The 18,160-nt window shown below is 46.2% G+C and overlaps 1 protein-coding gene across 3 annotated transcripts in view; it reads right to left on the reverse strand.

Moving 5' to 3' along the window:
• The window catches only part of ETS1 (ETS proto-oncogene 1, transcription factor), a 138,648-nt gene that overhangs the window by 34,914 nt on the left and 85,574 nt on the right, over window positions 1-18,160 (reverse strand). For all 3 annotated transcript variants that reach the window (XM_020879226.2, XM_020879228.2, XM_070457377.1), the window contains one exon: window positions 10-129. In XM_020879226.2, coding sequence (XP_020734885.1) covers window positions 10-129 — 120 coding nt within the window. The remainder of the gene's footprint in view (window positions 1-9; window positions 130-18,160) is intronic.

The raw sequence follows: 18,160 nt of genomic DNA on the forward strand, positions 1-18,160 counted from the left end.
AAAACCTACCTTTTGGAATTCCCAGACGTTGCTGCTCTTTAGAGAAACCACTGAAAGTAGCTTTCAAGGCTTGAGACATCATTTCTTTGCTGCTAGGAGTTAAGAGCGGGACATCTGCACATTCCATATCTGCAAGGCAAAAAATATCATATGAATACAAACAAAAATGAAAAAGCTGATGGACGTAAGCTAGACTGATGGTGGTGATCATTCTGCAATATATACAAATATCAAATCATTATGCTATGCACCTGAAAGTAATAAATATATGTCAGTTATACCTCAATTTAAAAATGAAACTAAATAGATAATTAACCACCCATAAAATATAATAGAGCATGAATGGGCTGAAAGAGGCAAGCTGAGAAATAACTGTAGTAGCATCATCACCAGGGCAGGTAAAATTTGGGGGGCTTTCCATAGTGTCGTAGGGTCTGTAAAAAAAAAAAAAAAACTCCTGACTCTTGCCTTGAATGTCTGTATCTCTGACAAAATATGTTAATTCTTTCTGAATAGCTCTACCAATTCCCCATAGCCTCTATTCATCCTTCACATTCACTGAGAATATTAATGCTTCTGCACACTTGCTGTTACCTCTGAAAAGGAAATAACAGCATTCATTCAATAAGTAATTACTTAGCCCTTGCTACATGCAAGAGATTAGGGAAAGAACACTGAACAAGACAGAAATGATTCCCACCCTGATGGAGTTGGGTATCATGTTCCAGCAGGGAAATCGGTTAGTAAAAATCTATTTGCACAATTTAACTTCAAATACAACATCAACAAGGGCTTCACAGGAGTAGGAAATGAAGTGTTAACCCATAATAGAGTGCCCTATAGGTCTGAAGGAATCAGCAAAAGCCTCCTTCAGAAGACAGATGTTTGACCTGAGATCTGAAGGAGACAGGATACAGGAATTTAAGAAAATTACTCCAGACCAGTGGTTCTCAACGTGTGGTCCCCAGACCAGCCATATCAGCATCACCTGGGAACTCAGCCCCACACAGACCTCCTGAATTACAACCTCTGAGGGGGCGGAGCCCGGAAATCCATTTCAACACAGAATCCAGGCAACCCTCATGAGCACTGATATTAGAGGACTGAGATCCTAGATGAAGGGAATAGCATAGCTGACGATTCTGAGACGAGGGAAGAGGAGAAGCTCGGTTGCTTTAGTATCGAAAAGGTCAGGGAGCTGGAGCGCAGTGACTGGGGAGAGCAGCTTGAGAGGAGGTTGAAAAGGTAAATAAGGAGGGTGTTCAGGAATTTATAATTGTGTCCTGAGTAAGACAGAAAGGCACTGAGAGTTGTATGCAGAGGAATGACATGATTATATTTTGTCTGAAGAAGATCACCTTGTATTAATTCTTTTTTTTTTTTTTTTTTGGCCTCACTGCACAGCACGTGGGACCTTAGTTTCCCAGTCAGAGATTGAACCTGCTCCTCATGCATTGGAAGTACGGAGTCTTTATCACTGGACCACCAAGGAAGTCCCTACGGGAATTCTATTTTTAATTTTTCAAGGAGCTTCCATCCTATTTTCCTCACAGTGGCTGCATGATTTTACCCCACCACAGTGCACATCGGGCTTCCCAGGTAGTCTGATGGTAAAGAACCCACCTGCCAATGCAGGAGACGCAAGAGTCATGGGTTCAATCCCTGGGTTTGGAAGACTCCCTGGAGGAGGAAATGACAACCCATTCCAGTATTCTTGCCTGGAGAATTCCATGCACAGAGGAGCCTGGCAGGATACATTCCAGGGGGTCACAGAACGTCAGACACGACCGAGGGACTAAACAAGAATACAGTGTGCAACAGTTCCACCTCCCTGCCAACGCTCACCATTTTCTGCATTTTTTTATAGCGGCCATCCTAAAACACACGAAGTGGTATCACACTGTAGTTTTGATGTGCATTTCCTTAATGATTAGTGATGTTGAGCATCTTTCCATTTGCTTACTGGCCATTTGTGTATCTTCTTTGGAGAAATGTCTATTCAAGCATTTTAATCATTTTTAATAGGGTTATTTGCCTTTTGTTGTTGAGTTTTAGGCATTCTCTATATCCCTCGTAACTCAGTTGGTAAAGAATCTGCCTGCAATGCAGGAGATTCGGTTTCGATTCCTGGGTCAGGAAGATCCCCTAGAGAAGGAAATGGCAACCGACTCCAGTATTTTTGCCTACAGAATCCCAGGGAAAGAGGAGCCTGGCAGGCTACAGTCCATGGGGTTGCAGGAGTCGGATACAACTTAGTGACTAAACCACCACCATATACCTAGAAAAATTGACAGGAGAGTCTTGAAGAGATATCTGTACATTTATCTTCATAGCAGCATTATTCACAAGCACTAAAATGTAGAAGCAGTCAACTGTCCATCAACAGATGAAAGGACAAGCAAAATGCACCAATAGTCTATACATACTACACAATATCATTCTGCCTTAGAATGAAGCAAATTCTAACACACACTCCAACATGGATGAGACTTCCCATTATGGTAAATGAAATAAATCAGTCACGAAAAAACAGATTATATGAGGTACAAATTTATAGTCAGCAAGTAGACTGTTAGCTGCCAGGGCCTGGAAGGAGGAGGGAATGGGGTGGGGTGGGGAGTTGTGTCTTGGGAACAGAGTTTCAGTTCTGTGGATGAAAACAGTTCTGGAGGTGGATGGTGGTGATGGCAACATGGATGTATTTAACCCCACTAAACTGTAATCAGGGCTTCCCAGATGGTGCTAGTGGTAAAGAACCCGCCTGCCAATGCAAGAGACATGAGAGACATGGGTTTGATCCCTGGGTCGGAAGATCCCCTGGAAGAGGCATGGCAACCCACTCTAGCATTTTCGCTTGGAGAATGCCATGGTCAGAGGAGCCTGTCAAGCTACAGTCCATGGGGTCTCAAAGAATCAGACACAAATGAAGTGACTTAGCACGCATGCACAAACTCTAACTTAAAAATGGTTGAGTTGGTAGGTTTTATGTTATATTCATTTTTACCACAATTTTTAAAAATGAGAAAAAAAAAACTCCTTTTTAGCTGCCCTATATGGTTTAGGAGGTATTTCTGAATGGGTGAAGGAAGCCTTGTTAAAAAGCTCCTGTATCAGCTGTGGTGACGGATGATGGGGGCTTTACTTAGGAAGGTGGCTCTACAGAAAAACTGAAGTGGGCAGATGTGAAGTGCATAGAGGAGACAATAACTACAAACCTGACTTATGTAGGTGGTGAAGAAGAGTGAGGTGTCAACATCTGTAGAATCACAAATGGGTCCTTTGCTACTGTCACATGTACCTTCATCTCTGCTGTATCCAATCCCTCTTGTACTTGCAGACCATGTTCAAAGCCAAGACATGTAGCTATGGTTCAAGTTAAAAGTCCTCCAAATCCACCTCAGGCACAATTTCCAACAAAAAGCGAAAAAGAAATGACGAGAATTCCTACGAGCTGTTCTGTGACCTTTAGACATCAATGCACTTCACTGCAGTCATTTACATAAGTCCTCCTACTCTCGCTGAATCTTCCATGTTTCATGTGAAACGGACATAAAATGGCTGAGTTCCAGGCAGGGCCACTGAGAAGTTCCTCCACCAGCCATCTCTGACTGGTTAAAAAGTTCCCAGTGGGCTAAGTCACTTCAGTTGTGTCTTTGTGACCGCATGGACTGTAGCCCACCAAGCTCCTCTGTCCATGGGATTCTCCAGGCAAGAACACTGGAGCAGGTTGCCATGCCCTCCTCCAGGGGATCTTCCCCACCCAGGGATCGAACCTGCGACTCTTAGGTCTACCTGTATTGGCAGGCAAGTTCTTTACCACTAGCGCCACCTGGGAAGTCCAAAAAGTTCCCTGGATATACACAATGTGTTATTGGCTGGATAACACGGAAACACAAAGGAGAGACAAAAAAATGACAACTGATGACCTCTGAAAAAAGAAGCAAGTCTATTGCTTCTGAATGTCAAAATGAATGGAAATTACAAGGCGAGAAAAAAGGGCAGGCAGCACTTTCCCATAGCTTGCTCTGAGCCAGGCTGTCAGGAAACCGCCCAGTGTCAACCCTCTTGCCCTGGAAGGACAGGAGGGTTCACAGCCGTGGCTCTCCCAGGCCCTGCACCGAGGGGGATCTGAAGTTCCAGGGAGTAGAGAGTTTGGGTTGCTTTGGGTCATGCCCAAAAAAACCTAGTGGAAAAATCAACATGCCTCCAGGAAGACTGACAAAATGATGGAAAATCCCAGATTGTTACAGGGGGAAAAGTGGGGGGAGGGGATAAAATGTTGATTACATAACATCCAGTCCTTTGAACAATGGAGTAATCATCAAATGAGTCACTAAGAAAGACATTAGTGCTCCCCCCTGCCCCCCCCCCCCCCCCCGCCGCCTGTCCCCAACTCTCCTTGCCCCAGAACAGCTATGAGACAGGTCCAGGAAGTCTCCCCTCAGAGTGGAAGTCAGTTTGATTCAGAGAAAAGGACTCTTTATTTAACCAAGAGTATGGCTTCTGACCGAACCACAGGAGTCAACAGAGGCTGGATGAATTCAGTGTCTTCTGAATACGAATCAACTCTCCTTCCCTTTGCCCCCACCCAGCATGAATCCATGAACTTGAACTGTGTGGGTTCTGTTGTGTGTGTCTGTTCCTGCCACTGGATTTATAACTCGATGAAAAGGACTCTATGCATGGCGGAAACTGGCCAGGAGAGCACATGTGGAAGATGAGAGCCAGGCCAAATGGATGGGCAGTGATGATTCTGTGAACTGGAACTGAAGGATGAGACTGGCGAGAAGGTCCCAGGCAACTTCTAAACAGGAAAGCCTGGGCAGTCAGATGCCAGGATGATGTGCACGCCTCTAGGCTGACAACACCCCACGCAGGTTTCAGCTTCCTGTCTGGGAGCTGGCACTTCTGGGTTCTGGCTTAATTCTCTCCAAGGGAAGCAGCTGGACTTACTTATGCCTGCCCACCTCGATGCCATCTTCAAAAGCCTGATCTACATGCCATCAGCTGCACCTGCAGGGCGCTCATGGGCTGCGCCCCTGGGTGGGGATTCAAAGTGCCAGATCTCTTGAAAAGGTGCTCACAGACCAGCTGGGGAAAGTCAACCCCACACATTCAGGACACCTGCACTTGATTAGCTCGGAGGAAGGCATTACCACTGTCCTTGGACCCAAAGGACTCAGACAGGAATGTCAGAGCTTCATCTATTTTCTTAAAAGTGTAGAATCTGGGGTTAAAAAAAACCCCTAAACTCTTCCATAAGGGAATGGACAAACAGGCAGGATTGAGTTTTTCAGTAGCACAGGAGTTCCATTTAAATGATGATGAATAATCACATTCAAAAGTGGATATTAATATAAAATATTAAAGTCTTATCATGTAGAATATAATGCAAAAAAGTCCTCTATGTTGCTCATTTATGTCCGTGCCAGTTCTGTCAATGACCAATGTCAATGTCAATCACCAACAACAATAAAGAAATCATTACACAGGTGGAGAAGGTGACATGGTTTAGCCCAAGCAGGCACCTTTGTTATGCCTACCATACTTTGTCCCATTACCTATTAAAATACATTTGCATTAGGAACCAAAAATATTTCTAATGTTAGCAACAGCAGCCAGAAAGTAATCAAGGCTCCACAGAAGTTAACTAAATGTATTTTATGGCCAAGTACTAAAATTGCCTCTGTGCTGATAATTGTAATTGTGGTGGCTGTTGTTTAGTCACAAAGTTGTGTTTGACTGTTTGCAACCTCATGGCCTGCAGGCCACCAGGCTCCTCTGTCCGTGGGATTTCCCAGGCAAGAATACTGGAGTGGGCTGACCATTTCCTTCTCCAGGGGATCTTCCTGACACAAGGATCAAACTCCTGTCCCCTGAATTGGCAGGTGGATTCTTTACCACTAAATCACCAGGGAAGCCCAATAACTGCCATGTGTGTTAGTTGCTTAGTTTTGTCCAACTCTTTGCAACCCCATGGACTACATACAGCCTGCCAGGCTTTTCTGTCCATGGAAATCTCCAGGCAAGAATACTGGAGTGGGTTGCCATCTCCTTCTCCAATGGCAAAATCTTAAATTGCAGTAACACATTTGTCTCAAAATGTTAAGTGCTTGACCTGGAAATATATAGTAAGATGATACAGTGGAGACTGTAAATATACTTCTGAAACAACCATGTTACAAGTGTATTAGATTTCTGCTGTTGTTCAGTCACTAAGTTGTGTCCGACTCTGTGAGTCCATGGACTACAAGCACGCCAGGCTTCCCTGTCCTACATAATCTCCTGGAATTTGTTCAAACTCATGTCCATTGAGGTGATGATGCCATCCAACCATCTCATATCTCTCATCTCCTTCTCCTCCTGCCCTCAATCTTTCTCAGCATCAAGGTCTTTTCCAATGAGCTGGCTCTTCCCATTAGGTGGCCAAAGTACTGGAGTTTCAGCTTCTGTCCTTCCAATGAATATTCAGGACTGATTTCCTTTAGGATTGACTGGTTTGATCTCCCTGCTGTCCAAGGGACTCTCAAGAATCTTCTTCAGCCCCACAGTTTGAAAGCATCAGTTCTTCAGTGTTCAGCCTTCTTTCTGACCCAGCGAATATTCCCTAGGACCCCAAATCTGAGTTAATATTTATAAGAATCACCCATGTTTCTGAGAGGAGAGTTGTACAGAAGACAGAGTAAATAATAGTCCCAAACTCTGTCCAATCAAGACTGCAGAGTATTGGAGCAGAAATGGACAGATAGCTTTCAGTGAATCAGGAGGGACACAACGAGCTGTGGCCTTTTTCAACACAGAGAAACATCTGCTTGTTGTTCACTGTGACCTCGTCCTAAAAAAAAGCTTACACATCTCAAGGATGTTTTAAGTCAAATGCAAAACAAGGGTTTCAATTCACTCAAACGGAACTCAAAGTTAAGGCCTGCTCAATGTCAAGAACCCAACTCACTTGACTTTTCATATCATTCTTTAAAGTTGTTTGAAACTAAATGGCTCATATCAACAATGGTACCCAGAATCTAAGCTTGAAGTGGCGTTGATTCCAGAAGTTCAAGACAAATGGCCTTGCTGACCTGAGAGGTTCCTCCTCTCCCCCTCCTCACATAAATGGCAGGAAGACGGGAACATCTGGGACCCGAGGGTTAGGTGATGATTAGAAATCCAAGGTGCATGTTCCAGTCATATGCAGCCACTGAACTGGCCAGCGCCTGGTGGATTACCATGACTACACCACCCATGGGAGGCGGGTACTGTCCCCACCAATAGCAGCAGAAGAGAAACATGGAGAATGAATGATACGTCTTATGTCTGAAAACTACTACAGTCCACCAAGACTTTTCCCTCAGACTATTCCCCAATATCCCTGCCACATGAAGTGGCATGGGGTGGAGGTGGGGTGGGGAGGAGCGGGACTGGGAAAGTATTACAGGACCTCCACTTCACAGATGAGGAAACCAAGACTGCAAGAGATCAAGAACTTGGCTTAAACTCGCATCTTTTGACTCACATCTACAGTCTTTTCACTCTGTTCTGCTGTTGCTGGAAACTGGAATGAGCGGGGGCTCAGTAGTTGTGGCTCATGGGCTTTAGTTGCTCCAGAAATCCAAGAGAAATCAGAAATCCAAGAGAAAAATTTCTGCAGCTCAGACAAAGAAAATGGGACTTTCATTCCTCAATTTGAAAATCCAATACATTGAGGCAGTGGTGAGAAACTCTGCTTTCACCACCAAGGACCTAGGTTCAATCCTTGATCAGGGACTAACAGCCTGCAAGCTGAGCACAAGCAATTAAAAAAAAAACTCTGGGGAGGGGGGTAACTTAGGAGACTTGGATTGACATATAGGCACCACTATATATAAAGCAGCTTACTAATAAGGACCTACTGTATAGCATAGGGAACTCTACCAAGACTCGGTAATGACCTATATGGGAAAAGAATCTAAAGAAGAGTGGATGTAACTATATGTATAACTGATTCATTCTGCTGTACAGCAGAAACCAATACAACAATGTAAGTCAACTATACACCAATAAAAGCTAAAAAATTAAATAAAACCATTCCCAGACCAAAGAAATCCAAGATTTCATATGGCTCACCCCATAAAGGCATAACCAAAAGCTATTTACAGAACTGACTGTAATCCTGTCCTTTCTTGGAACTAAGGGTTGCGAGGCTTCTTTCCTTACATACAAAGTGACACATGATAGACGACAACCTGGCCCCCCCTTCCCTGTCTGCGCTCACCCCTCAGTCATCCTGATGTGCAACTGTGTGCATAATATAAGGTTAATTAGTTACACAAAGTCTGGATGAAATAGGTTTCTTAAAGTGAAAGGATCAAGAAGAAACCTCATTCAACCGGAGAAGAAAAAAGGACAACTGTCACAAATGGAAAGAGAAGAGTCTTAAGACAGGCAGAACAGACATGGTAGGACATGCACCGGGCTTGCCTTGGCTTGTTAGTCAAAATCTATGGGTTCTCAGTTTTACCACTAGTATAATCACCCTGGGTAAAGTCACTCAATCAATGCACTGCTCAAAAGAGGTCTGTGGATATGCAGTGTCTACCCCTCATGGGGTTTAAATTTTTTTAATTTTTTTTTATTTCTGGCTGTGCTGGGTCTTCACTGCTGCACAGACTTTTCTCTAGCTGTGACAAGCAGGGGCCACTCTCCAGCTGCGGGGCACAGGCTTCTCATTGCGGTGGCTTCTCTTGTGAACCATGGGCTCTAGGGCGCGTGGGCTCAGAAGTTGTGGTTCACGGGCTTTAGTTGCTCCAAAGCATGTGGGATCTTCCCAGACCAGGGATAGAACCCATGTCTCCGGCCATCGTGGCAGGCGAATTCTTTATCAATGAGCCATTACGGAAGCCCCTATGGTTTATTTTTAAACATAGACCAAGGCAGAGAGAATAGTGTAAATAAATCCCTATTTAAAATCCATCAACACTATCAGTTTCTACTTCATCTCCCCTACACACACACACACACACACACACACACACACACACAGGAGAACTGTAAGGCTAATCCTAGGCAACATGCCATTTCACCCACAAATATTTTATTGTCACGAGGATATTTCTGAGATAAAGGAGGATCATACTATGAAAGCTTACAAGAAACAGATAAGCTCACAGAAAAAGACAAGAAGGCTTCAGATTACTTTCCACTATGCTTAAATCCAGGTCTACATTTCATCATTGGCCCACTAGAACCACAAGGCTTCTTTTAAAAAGTACCCCAACCACGATCCGGAGAGTGACAAAGCTGGATCAGAGAGGGATGACTGCAAAGCTCAGAGGTCAGCTATCACCCTTTCCACCCTCATGTCCTCCAAGTAGAAGACTGCAGAGATAATCCTTCCTGACTGCTAATGTCCTCACGAACTCACTAGGAATGACTAGGAGTGGGCAGAAAAGGCTGAGGATTCTGGCCAGCACCCAAAGGGCAGATGTCAGACTGCCTGGAACAACAGAGGAGGCGCCTTTAGTCCTTCAGGTCAACAGAGACAGCAAAAGGGCCATGGCTATGCCTATCTCTGGAGCTACTTGTCCCTGGAAAATCCTTGCTGGCCCCTAAGAAAACTTACCCTAACAAGACGCTAATATCTCAGAAGGAGATATTAAGGAATAAGGAATCTTGCTCAAACTCTCTCTCATTGATGGAAGGATGGGTTGGAGCTAGGAAGGAAGGGTCCCCTTTGTCCTACACTCCTAATTGTTACAGGCACTAGAAACTTGGCAAGCCAGAACTTCCTGCTGAGGGAGTCAGTAGAATCCACAAAGCTGCTGGCTGAGGTTAATGCAAAGAAGGGAACCATGTCCCTCCTCTGTCCCTCGGCCCCACTTTCACAAGCCTAATGAAGTGACAAAGCAATGAGAGACAGGCAGGATTCCTGGCTCCAGCAAAAAGCAAGAGCTCGGTGTCCCCTGGATGGGCTGACGATCCTGACCAGGCAGTCCATCATTGTCCCAAACAATGGGACACCCTGTCCCCAAAACAGATTCTCCTTATCAGTTAGAAAAAAACCAACTGGGCTTTTACCAACACCCTTGAAGTCACCAACTAGTTTTTTTATTTTTATTTTATTTTTTTTTTTTAAAAAGGAAGGAAGGAAAGAGAAAGCAGCTGCACAGAAAATTCCCAATTCATCCTCCAATGACCTGACTGAACAAAATTGGGAGCCAGTCCTGCCGCCTCGGGGAATACTGTACACTGTTAGGGTGCAGTGCGCCAACCCCAAAGGTCGATGCCGCTTCTCGGAGAGATGCTATCCTAGGACAGAAGGGCTGGTCCTCTGAGAGGCAAAGCAGCCTTCAGACTGCACCGGGGAAGCCCGGCCTGAGAAACAAGGCTGCAGAGACAGATGAGCATCAGAACATCTGTAGGAAGTGACTTCAGTCCCTCCCTTCTCCCCTCACCCACCCCCACCCTCCCCACCCCCCAAAAGGAGTTTTAACACATGATTACCGCTGAAGTCCTGAGGATCTGGTGACTCACCAGACACACACGGTTCCAATGAGCCCTTGACCATTACATGGTAGGAGAGCAGGCAAGACAAACGAAAGCGGTTGTAATTCGGCAGCGCGGAGCTCAGACCTGCCAGACCAAAGGGACGGCGGGCGTGTTTCCCAATTCGTTCAGGCACCTGACACACACAAGCGATTTTTAATCACAGGATTTATTCCCCACCCCCCCCACCCCCACTCCCCTCCACCTGAGCAAATGTTTCCATGTCGAAGCAAACCCCAAATCAATCCCAGGTGTTCAGGGGAACCCAGAGAGGTACTTCCGCTCCAGGAGCTGGGCCAGAAAGCTGAACCATCCCCTGGGTCCCGCAGCTACGTTTTCTTGCTCTTTCTTTCCTTAGCACAGTTCAGATCGCCCACCCCAAACACTGGGTGCAGGGCCTGAAAGGAGAAATACTTGAATGAGCGTGCCCTGCTGGAACAGCTCCTGATTCAGTGCTTTCTCCAGCAGCCCTGGCGAGAGAGGGGGCCTGGGACAGGCCTCAGGGATCACCGAGAGCTCAAGAGCATACAGGATTCTCTACCTGCTTGGCAGCAAGGAGTAAATCAAACGTGAAAATTCCACAGCTGTGGCTGTTGTTTAGTCGCTCAGTCCTCTCCCACTCTTTGTGACTCCATGGGCTATAGCCCACCAGGCTCTTCTGTCCATGGAATTCTCCAAGCAAATATATTGGAGTGGGTTGCCATTTCCTTCTCCAGGGGATCGTCTGAACCCAGGAATCACACCTGCGTCTCCTGCATTGGCAGATGGATTCTTACCCACTGAGCCATTGGGTGTGCAAAGCCCAGGAAGTGCTCAATAAATTAGTGACTTATACTGAACTGAAAAAGGTCTTGTGAAATAGAAAGACATATAAATATACACACACACACACACACACACACACACACATACATGGTAAAATAGAAATGGTCTTGTAAAATAGAAAAAATACATATATACACATATACGGTTCAGATGGTAAAGAATCCACCTGTAATGCGGGAGACCTGGGTTCGATCTCTGGGTCGGGAAGATCCCCTGAGGAGGGCGTGGCAACCCACTCCAGTATTCCTGCCTGAAGAATCCCCATGGACAATGGAGTCTGGCAGCTAGTCTATGGGGTTGCAAAGAGTCAGACATGACTGAGCAACTAAGTATACATACACACAACTTTATTTCCCAAAGCTTAGAGAGACAGCTAGGAGAAGGAACCTGGCGATTTCCCCACGTACAACCAGGTAACTGAGAAAACGAATGCGAAAATCAGATTCTGAGATATACGTGGAAGTTGACACCCCCCCGCCAAATCTTTATCTCAAAAAACTCCTTACCTATTCTGTATCCTCCAATCTGCTAGGGGGAAATATTTCTTGTAGCAATCATCATCTATGTATTTTGCCATGATCACACCTCACGGCTCCAGGAGCCAGAAGACCTAAGACATCTTTTGGTTTTAAAAACTTCCTAAGAATGCCAGCTCAGAGTCAGTATCGCACAAAACAAAACAAATCTTGTGCTCAAAACTTTTTTCCATGTTTGTCATTTGCCAGAACCCAGCCTGCATTTTACCCAAGTCATGCACGTGCCTGTAAATGAATAGCATGCTCACAATTTAAAAGAATGTTTTCATTATTGAGATTAAGATTCCTGCATAGAAGGAAGGCTGCCTAACCCAGGCCTCCTGCATTGCAGCCAGATTCTCTACCATCTGAGCCACCACAGAGGTCTACTTTAAAGAATACATTTCCTAAACAATCATTCAAAGCCATTTACAGAGCAGATCACAGGTTTCAAATCATTTCCTATACAGACAGTTACACCTGACTCCACACCAGGCATTTTATAAGTCCTAAACGTCTCAGAACAGAGTCACTCCATTTGTCACGGAAAACACAGAGGCGGGGTCTCCACATTACTCAGGAGGAAAGCATTCATTGGGCACCTTGAGCTCCAAAGATTACAGACAACCAAACTGGTGCAACGCAGGGCTTCCCTGGTGGCGCAGAGGGTAAAGAAACTGCCTGCAAAGCAGAAGAGCGGGGTTTCATCCCTGGGTCAAGAAGATCCCTTGGAGAAGGGAACCATAACCCCAAGTATTCTTTCCTGGAGAATTCCACGGACAGAGGAGGTTGGCAGGCAGTTCATGGGGTCGCAAACAGTCAGACAGGACTGAGTGACTAACACTTTCGCTTCACTTTGACACGGTGCACCCCACTAGTTCTTCCCTATCTTAGACTTCTGGGCCAGGGCAAACTCCTGCCCTGCCTTCAACTAAATAAAATACTCATGACAAGGTCAGAAGGCTTTGGCAACAATGTGGCAAAGGATAAACCCACTCAAGAAGACTATGGAAAATATTTGACATCCTGCATCTCGCTATTGTCCCAGCTTCTGCTCTTTCAGTTTACACACGACTCTTTGATACTCCACTCTGTGAGGATCGCTCATCAGGATGCCCAATTCATTTCCACATCACCTGATTCCCACCTATCATTCTCGGTGCTGCTGTCTGAGAAGACGTTTACATTTTGGAAAATGTATTCTCCCCTATGCTACTATGAGCCTGAAAACAATCAAGCATTCAGTATTCTCTGCATTACATAGGTGAGGGGGTGGAGACTCACAAAGGGCCCTTAAGTGACTGAACCAAGGCGACCAGGTCACTCAAGTGACCTCACCAGCACTCAGACTCCAATGTTCAGACACGAAAGCTGGGTACTTTCCACCTATTAATAGAGTTAAAAGCAGGGGAGGGAGACATGATGGACACAAGAACATCTCCTTTCATTTTCTCCATCATTCTCATTACAGAGGAAGTTCTTTCTGGACAAAGGAAGTGCCTCAATTCCTGGGCCACTCGGCCGACAGCAGCTGCAACACCAGAGCTTGAGTCTCCAAGACCCATCCCACCCAGAATCCCAAGTCAGAGGCCCAAGACGTCTCTATACGCGGCCTGGGGGCAAGACAGGCACGGAGGGGCTGGCTGAGCATCATCGGAAGACTGGGCTGGTCAAGGTGGAAGACGGGCAGTTTTCTCCGTGGGCAAAGGAAAAATCTGGACAAACAAACGGAGTGGGGCCCATTTATTTAGGCTGGAAGAGGTAGAGTTTTTCTGCACTTTTGAACTGTTTTCTCAAGGCCGGCCTCTCCCTCCCACGCAGGAAACAAGCATAGAGACAGGCTTATTCCAGTGAGGGCTCCGGTCACCGAGAGCTACCCGGGCAAAGCAGAAGAGGGCTTGGGAGCAAGGCGGGAGGACTGGGGGGCAGGGGGCAGGCAGGGAGGAGCTGGGAGAGGAGGGGGAGACAGAGCGGGCCGTGAAGATGCGCAAGGATGGATGGCGGAGAAGGGAACAGAGGGAAAGAAAGGGAAAAGCAGAAGGCAATACTGAAACATTTTGAACCAGAATAAAGGGACAGATGGCTGAGTGGAACTGGATTGGGACCAGTCAGTGACTTACTCCCAATTAATGATGTTCAAAAAGCAGGATTTTTTCCATAAATTTTGAAAGGAAATTCGCTCTTGTCTTTCTTATTTATTTATACATTATATAAATACATTTTCAAACCACCCCCCCCCCCCAAAAAAAGGGGGCTGCTTTTTTCCAATGGGAAAAAAAAAGCCTTGTTGGAGATGAAAGCCAGTCTTCAAAAACCCCTCGGAGGAAGCTAAAACCCCACATGTCTCGGTGCTGCAGAAAGAAAAACAAAGTGGACATTCTTCCTGTGTTCTAAGGCTTTTTTATGCAGATGTGTTTTTCTTTTAATAAATAAATCTGGACAGAGAAGGGAAAAGCATACTTCTAGACATTCACACAGTGCAACTGTCTGTTTTCAACCCAGCGAAACCACAATGAAAAAATAAGAATATCTAAGTCCATTTTCCCAGTGCAGAGACAAATGGTCTCAAAATGCCAACTGTTCTCAAAATGCCAACCACAGGCACTGAGGCAATATGCTCTGTGTGCATCACCCCCCAAGCTTCCCACCCACAAAGGCTTATCTGCAATGAGTAACGACAAGCAGAAAAAGGCCTGACCTGGGGCAAGATGGCCGTACTCCCTAGAAAGGCCCAGAGTGGTCCTCACAACAATCAGCCACTCTGCACTTTTTGAGCCATTGCATTTCACTCTAGGACTGCAATAATTATTTTAAAACACATGTACACACTGAATTTAAAATCTGCCTTCTTATGTCCACCCATTGGCCTGAGCACGGATGGTTGAAATGACACAGTAGAATTTTAATCTTTCTTATCTATCAGCTTTTCAGTACTTTTACTCACCCCTGTGTCATCAATTCCACCCAGCTATTAAAATTCCTTGGCTCCTTCATCCATTGGTGATGTCCTGGTTTGGCCATGCCCCCACCAGAAGCCTTCCCGTATGCCCATGTCCCTACAGAGCATCGCAAACATTCCCGGGGGAGCCAGACTTCTCAGGAGACAAATGAGAACATGGAGATGACCAGCCTGCTCCTGCAATTCTGTTGGTGCAGACCAACCTCAATCATTCTAAAGGCCACACTGCAAAAACCGCTCAAAGTGCCCTGCGAGACCTCCTCCAAAGGTCATAAGGTTGAGCCAGTTCTGCACCTGTTGTGTGCGTGTATGTTAAGTCGCTTCAGTTGTGTCCAACTCTTTGTGACCCTATTTCCTTCTCCAGGGGAATCTTTCCGACGCAGGGGTCGAACCCACATATTTTTAGTCTCCTGCACTAGCAAGTAGGTTCTCTTACCACTGGCATCACCTGAGAAGCCCCTGCAGCTGTTGACTAAGTCTTATTAACCTCAGGCAGAGATTACATTTACCCATACTAAACTTCACCTTGTTCAGATCCACATTTCCACATATAGAGCTCTTTTTCAGACCATGAATCTGTCCTCATCCTATCAGAGTTGCCCCATTTGAAATTTATTAAGCAGATTTTCTGCATCCTTCTCTCATCTGAGGCCCCAATATAAACGTTGGAAAGTCAATGACCAAGTTCTGTGAGCCATAGCATAACACCAGAGATAACACCAGTTTGATACTGACACGCTGATCAACACTCTTTGGGTCGAGCTGCTCAACCAATTACACAACCTCTTGCCTTTCCTGTCATTGGATCCACAGGTACTCATTCTGGCCACAAATACATAACAGCAAGAGCTGGACAAAAACTTCAGTGGAGTCTGTTTATCTACCCATTGGGGAGCTCCAGACAAGTGCAAAGGCGGCTGAAGAAATGCAGAAGCTGGGACTCAGACACCTGCACAATGAAAGAAAGATGGAAAATGGGAGGAAGGGGGTGGGGGAAGAGACAAGAGAGGGAGGGAGAGAGAGAGCGCAGAGCCTAAGACTCTAGAGCTCCAGCCACTCCGCTTCCAGAAACAATGGGCACTTAGAGAACAATGGCTGCAGACAAAGTCTTGGTCTATTTTTATCTGCCACTGTGAGTCCCAGACAGGAGGAACTGGATTTCTGCCCTGTGCGCGCAGCTCCAACTGGATCTGGGCTGGGAGGAAGATGAGGTCACCAAGAATGCTGCCTGCTTAGAAATAGGCTCCGTTTTTGTTGGGTTTTTTTTTTTTTTTGCTCACAGAGTAGTTCCTTCTTAGCCTAAAGGCTCTCTTTAGCCAAGTGAAGAAGTGTGCCTGCCTACTGCTAAAAACACAGACAGGCGGAGAAGGGGTGGGTCCAGACGGCAACTGCCGCTCAGCCCAGCCCAGAGCAAGGAGGGAAGTGGGGAGGATGCCCCGGGAAGCCTAACCACTGGGCGGTCAGCTCTACAGTTCTTGAGACGACAGCCCCATAGGCCTGTTCATTACACCTGGCTGGAGTCCTCCTAAGAGAGATTCTCCAGGGGAAAGCTCCCTCCTCGATTCTCTGGAGCATAAAGAAGTTGAGAGCTGATCTTCATGGATATGTGTACGCCATGTCTCAATAAAGGCCTCAGAATGCCTGTCACTTCATCCTCTTTGAACAGTTTCTCTCTTTTCTAGAAATGCCATCTTCAGCTCTGACAGAACTTTGGAGTGACAATTTTAATCCTTCCCATCTGTGTTACTTATAGTCTTAATCCTTCAAGAAGGCTTCCTAACAAGGACCAGCCATGGTGGTATAAGCCTGTGACAGACACCAGACTGAAGAAAACCAGCTGAGTCTGGGCCGGGGGAGAGGCATGGAGACCCAGGAGTGCATCCTGTGGGCAGCCCTCCTGTAACCCACAGAATCAGTAACCGCTCCCTTGGATCCAGTCCAGCCCTACAGCCTTCTGAATCCTGTATGCAAAGATGGAACGTCCCAAAGGCAAGAATTCATCTTGCCACGGATTCATCTAGATGCGCATCCCCCCAAGGAAAAACCTCCCCCACTCATGCCTCCAAGTTCTTACCACCGACCTCCTTGCTCCTGAAAAACCAACAGGTAGAAAGAAAGCGACCAAGATCATTTTCCTTTCATTTAAATAGCTCAGGGTGTTTCATTGAGAATATCCCAAGTAATGTCACCACAGGGCTTCCTTGGTGGCTCAGAGGTTAAGAACCCACCTCCCATTGAAGGAGACACAGGTTCAATCCCTGGGTCCAGAAGATCCCCTGGAGAAGGGAATGGCAACCCACTCCAGTGTTCTTGCCTGGGAAATCCCATGGACAGAGGACACTGGCTCCATTGCCTATAGTCCACGGGGTCGCAAAAGAGTTGAACATGACTTAGCGACTATATAACAAGGGCACATAGGGAGAGGGAGCTGGAGGTGGGCACTCAAACGTCTCATCATTTAAACAGGGGCTCTCCTGGTGGTCCAGTGGTTAAGGCTCCGTGCTCCCAAGGCAGGGGCCTGGGTTCGATCCCTGGTGAGGGAACCTGCTCCCACATGCCACTACTAAGACCCGGCCCAGCTTAAAAAAAAAAGACTGCGTTAAATAAAATAAAAGCTTAAGCACAGAGCAGGCAAGTAGGGCTCAGGGCTAGGGCCAGTGTGCTCAGGGCCGGGGCCACTGTAACCACAGAAAGGTCAGAAATGATGCACTGGGCTCCTTCCCTGGCCCACACTCACTCTGTTGACTTCAGAAGTACCAGGCGCATGATTGCATTGAGCATAGTAAACATCTGTGATAGACTGAGTATTAGTTCTAATCTTCCTTTTGACTTTGGAAGCCCAAAATAAAAGAAGTGATACTTTTTTTAAAAAGTGCAGGGGTCCAGACATTCATGTCAGACCACCTGTAGAGTGGTTTCATGAACTTGAAATACCAACACCACCTACAAGGCCATGACACGCAAACATTTCTGTCCTAAGCAGATGGTGGAGACTGAAACCCAGGTGAAACCTGACCCCCTAAAACGCACTGAACAGTGAAGGACGAAGAGGGTGCTGGGGTCACTGAACCTGGTCCAGACCTCATTCAAACAGTGCTTCCTTGATTCCTCTCCGATCCCTGCTCCCAACAGGCTAAGTTATCATCCCCTTCTCCAAAGTGTGAAAGTCGCTCAATTGTGTCTGACTCTTTGCGACCCCATGGACTGTCATGGACTACCCAGTCCATGGGAATTCTTCAGGTCAGAATATGGGAGTGGGTAGCCTTTCCCTTCTCCAGGGATTGTCCCAACCCAGGGATCAAACCCCAGGTCTCCTGCATTGCAGGCAGATTCTTTACCAGCT

Source organism: Odocoileus virginianus, chromosome 28, assembly GCF_023699985.2.
Source record: "Odocoileus virginianus isolate 20LAN1187 ecotype Illinois chromosome 28, Ovbor_1.2, whole genome shotgun sequence".
Taxonomy (NCBI): Eukaryota; Metazoa; Chordata; class Mammalia; order Artiodactyla; family Cervidae; genus Odocoileus; species Odocoileus virginianus.